General features: G+C 44.5%; 1 protein-coding gene across 1 annotated transcript; it reads left to right on the top strand.

Moving 5' to 3' along the window:
• The first annotated feature begins 785 nt into the window (after positions 1–785).
• On the top strand, positions 786–1,211 carry LOC102669064 (uncharacterized). Its single transcript, XM_006604985.1, has one exon. The coding sequence runs from the start codon at positions 786–788 to the stop codon at positions 1,209–1,211; it is 426 nt and encodes a 141-aa protein (XP_006605048.1).
• The last annotated feature ends 3,540 nt before the right edge of the window (positions 1,212–4,751 follow it).

A 4,751-nucleotide genomic window follows, 5' to 3' on the forward strand; every position in this document is an offset into this window, starting at 1 on the left:
ATGATGCCCGATTTTATGTCTAGGATGATCCATACCTACTTAAGATTGGTGCTGATAATCTTTTGAGGAGATGTGTAACAAAAGAAAAGTCTAGAAGCATATTATGGCACTGCCATAATTCACCTTGTGGAGGCCATTATAGTGGAGACAAAATAGCAGCCAAGGTCCTACAATCAGGATTCTTTTGGCCATCACTTTTCAAGGATGCCAATGAACATGTAACTTAGTGCGATCAATGTCAAAGAATTGGAGGAATTTCAAGGAGAAATGAAATGCCCCTACAGAATATTATGGAGGTAGAAGTCTTTGACTGTTGGGGAATTGACTTTGTAGGTCCACTTCCTCCATGTTTTGGGAATGAATACATCCTTGTAGCTATTGATTATGTCTCCAAGTGGGTTGAAGCAGTGGCTGCCCCAAAGAATGATGCCAAAACTGTGGTAAAGTTCTTGTAGAAGAATATCTTTTCTCGCTTTGGGGTGCCAAGGGTCCTAATCAGTGATGAGGGCTCTCACTTTTGCAACAACCAACTTCAGAAGGTGTTAGGCCATTACTGCGTCACACACAAAGTGGCCTCACCATACCACCCATAAACGAACGATCAAGCTGAGGTTTCCAACAGGGAACTGAAGAAGATTTTAGAGAAAACTGTGGCCTCTACTAGAAAAGATTAGTCAAGCAAGTTGGATGATGCATTGTGGGCTTATAAGATTGCCTTTAAGACCCTCATAGGCCTATCTCCATTTCAAATGGTTTATGGCAAAGCTTGCCACTTACCAGTAGAGATGGAGCATAAAGCATATTGGGCTTTGAAGTTCCTAAATTTTGATGCGGGTCTATCAAGGGAGAAAAGGAAGCTGCAACTACTGGAGTTGGAGGAGATGAGACTGAATGCATATGAATCCTCCAGGCTATACAAGCAAAAGGTAAAAGCATATCATGACAAGAAGTTGCTGAAGAAAGACTTCCAACCAGGCCAACAAATTCTGCGGTTCAACTCAAGACTAAAGCTGTTCCCAGGAAAATTGAAGTCTAAATGGTCTGGACCATTTACTATCAAGGAAGTAAAGCCATACGGATCAGTGGAGTTAATGGATCCTCAGTCAACAACTCCTGAGAGAAGTTGGACTGTGAATGGGAAAAGATTGAAGTTGTATCATGGTGGGAACATTGAGAGATTGACCACCATCTTGCACTTACAGGACCCTTAGAGGTGACACACGTCAAGCTAGTGATGTTAAAGAAGTGCTTTCTAGGAGGCAACCCGACTTTTCTTACCTTTCTCAATCATTTTTGTTGTTTTAATGCATGTTAGTTAGGTTGTGTTCATTTGAGACTGCTAGAGTAGAGTGAAAAAACATGTTTTTAATGGGAAAGAGGTTGGCCATAAGCTTCTCTGAAGCTAAGGATGGGAAAGACTTAGAAAATTTTTCAAGCCTCTAACTCACTCAGCGCGACACTCGCACTAAGCGAGCCATAGCCTATGCACTGAGCGAGGAACACTCTTGCTAAGCACGCCAACCCCTCATCTAGTGGCTGTTGGGGTCTCGCTAAGCGAGACCATCACGCTAAGCCCATAACCTTCTCGGGTTGTGCATTTAATGAAATTGGGCTAAGCGAGCCAGCTCACTAAGCGCGTCATGTTCTCTTGCTAAGCGCGTTAAGCGCAAAAGTCTCTCTGTCTGAGCTTTAATGTTAATTGGGCTAAGCAAGTCATCTCGCTAAGCCCAAAAGTCTCTCTGGAATGGCAATTGCGCTAAGGGAGACCATCTCGCTAAGCACCACCCCACTACTGCATCCTCATTCATTTATCCGTTGAGCGAGCCATGACCCGCTTAGCGGAAGTTGCAGACCAATCAGAGCTGCAGAACTCACTAAGCGCATATCTACGCACTAAGCCCAAAAACCTATCGATTTCACATTTTAGATAATTGGCCTAAGTGAGTCTGTCTTGCTAAGCGCGTGAATTCAAATTCTGAAAATTCAAACGTCACAGAGTGCTCGCTTAGCAAGACACTTGCACTTAGCGAGAAAATCAAAACTGAAAAAGGAAAACATAACTGCCTTAGGGCAGTTGCATTTTAAATTCTATAACTGCATCTTATTCAACCTTCTTCTCATCATTTGCATTGTTCATTGCACTCTACTTACCTTGCATTTTCCGCTCTATTCCTGCAATTCCAAGTAAGTTATCTTCTTTCCCTCTCTTGTTAATCTTCATTTTTGAACCCTAGGGTAGATGACTTAAAAAGTTTCATTTTGATTATCTACATTTGTTGTTGTTGATGATTGTTGGTTCTTTGTTTAGTTAGTATGATGTTAGGAATATAATATAGGTTGCATTGAGGGCTAAGCCTCAAACTTCCAAGCCTGACTAGTGGCTTGGGGAGTTGAGGCTGACAAGCCCAAATTCTGGGTTTTGTGATGAACTCGCTAAGCGAGTTCATCCGTTTTGATGAATTTCTGGGTTTTAGGATGAACTCACTAAGCACTCCCTATTCCGCTAAGTAAGTTCATCAAGTTTGTTTAAATTTCTGCATTTTTGTATGAACTCGCTAAGCCATTGCACTACGGCTTAACGAGTCTTTGAACTTCTGCTTTTATATTTCTGGGTTTGTATGAACTCCCTAAGCTGGCCATCTGTGCTTAGCGAGCACACGTAGATAGTTCTGAGACTTAGAGGCTTTTTGCATTCGTTCTATGGCTTAGCGAGCCATGCTTGCTAAGCCCAAATATGCCTCTAGAATAAAATTGGGCTAAGCAAGCCTGTCTCGCTAAGCCCAAGGCAATTTAATTTTTTGTATGTTTTGTTCATGCGCTAAGCGAGCCATGCCCGCTGAGCGCAAATACCTCTCTGTCATAGAATAAGGCTTAGCGAGCCTGAGACACTAGTGTTAGTTGTAGTGAGTCTCGCTAAGCACCCACTGGAGCTAAGCCTAGATAGTCTGTTGTGCTAAGCGCGCCCTATGCGCTAAGCGCAATTACCTCTCTATGTGTGAATAAGGCTTAGCAAGTCACTCTCGCTTAGCCACATTTGTGTTTCAGCTAAGTGAGAGGGTCTCACTTAGCCATTGTTAGTGTTTTTCTGTTGTCACGCTAAGCGAGCCCATCTCGCTTAGCACCCAACCTATTTTACTACTTGTTTTTTTCTTAGGTCTGTTTTTCAATAAAACCCTGCCTAACTTCCGTCAATTGCTTTGTTTTGGTGCAGATGGCCTCAAAGAAGAGACGTGCTTCATCCTCTAGACCTCACGAGCCCTATGACACATCCAGATTTGTGTCTGAGGTCGCATGGGAGAGAAATATGGAGATAGCTTACTCCCATTATGACGAGTTCCTCCAAGAGCTGGAGAGGCGCCAGTGGCACAGGAACTTGACAAGGCAAATGGAGAATCACATTGACCTTGCCTTGGTCAAAGAGTTTTATGCAAACCTCTATGATCCAGAGGATCGCTCCCCCAGATAATGCAAAGTGAAGGGGAAGATGATCAAATTCGACGCCGCAACACTAAATGCCTTCTTGGAGACCTCGGTGGTACTAGAGCCTGGGGAGAGGTACTCGGCATACTCCTGCTTCTGCCACACACACCCGGACCCGTAGGCTTTGACAGCCAAACTTTGTCTTCTAGGGAGAGGGTTTGTTCTAAATGTTGAGGGGGCGCCGTGGAAGTTATTGAGGAAGGACCTGACCACTCTCGCATAGACTTGGAGTGTCTTTTCTTACTCCAACCTAGCCCCTACTTCTCACACCTCCGATCTTAATATGGACAGGGCGAGGATGGTGTATGGCCTTGTTATGAAGATGGATATGGATTTGGGCTCGATCATCTTAGGTCAGATCTCCCAGATGGCCCAGTCCAACGCCTCTAGGTTGGGCTTCCCTGCTCTTATCACAGCCCTATGCATAGCCAAAGAGGTTGTGTCTAATTCACTTACCTTCGAGTCTCTCAGCCTGACCACTAACCTGGCCTATATCAGGAAGAACTACTGAAACCCAGAGGATCCCTCCATTACATTTCCTGGGTCCCGCAAGGCCAGGGCCCCTTCAGACGCTTCAGCTTTAGCTTCAGTTCCAGCTCTCACACCAGCACCAGCCCCTCCACTTTCAGCACCGACTCTAGCTCCAGCTGGCCCTTCTATGTATAGCACTGATGCCATTGTGCTGATGCTGCAGAGCCTTCTCCAAGCCTTTGGCTGGTGATGCAGAGCATACACAATTTAGCTCAACAGTGATCGATTATTAGCATAGAGGACTTCATGGCACAGGTGGCTTGGCCCGGAGTCCCACCTTTCTTTTTGGGGGCAGGTGAGGCTCTTGTGGCCCAGGAGCCATACATACAGGTTCCTGAAGATCCTGAAGACACTCTAGTTGAAGCAGCTGCGGATGATACCCCAGAAGCAAAGGCGGAAGCTGAGGAGACACTTGTAGATACACCGATGGAGGCGGCTGAGGAGGGAGGCACAACAGAGGCAGGCATTGACGAGGACTATGTAGTATATGTCACTGCGGCATAGGGGACTTGGGATCCATGGCCCACTTCAGCTCAGGACGAGCCCACTCTAGCCCAAGATGATTGAAGCGATTTAATTATTCTTCTTATTGAACAGTTTTTAATTTAGCTTTTTATTTACTTATTATTTTACTGCTTTTGAAACATATTATTGTTTTTGAAGTTTGAACAGTGGTTTAATTCTGCACTTTATGGTTCTCCATATTTTACTGCTTTTGAAATATATTCTTTTATTGGTTT

This window comes from Glycine max, chromosome 19, assembly GCF_000004515.6.
Source record: "Glycine max cultivar Williams 82 chromosome 19, Glycine_max_v4.0, whole genome shotgun sequence".
Lineage (NCBI taxonomy): Eukaryota > Viridiplantae > Streptophyta > Magnoliopsida > Fabales > Fabaceae > Glycine > Glycine max.

Excerpts from the sequence above, each read along its gene's own strand:
- LOC102669064 (XM_006604985.1), top strand. The coding sequence starts at position 786 with ATGGAGCATAAAGCATATTGGGCTTTGAAGTTCCTAAATTTTGATGCG.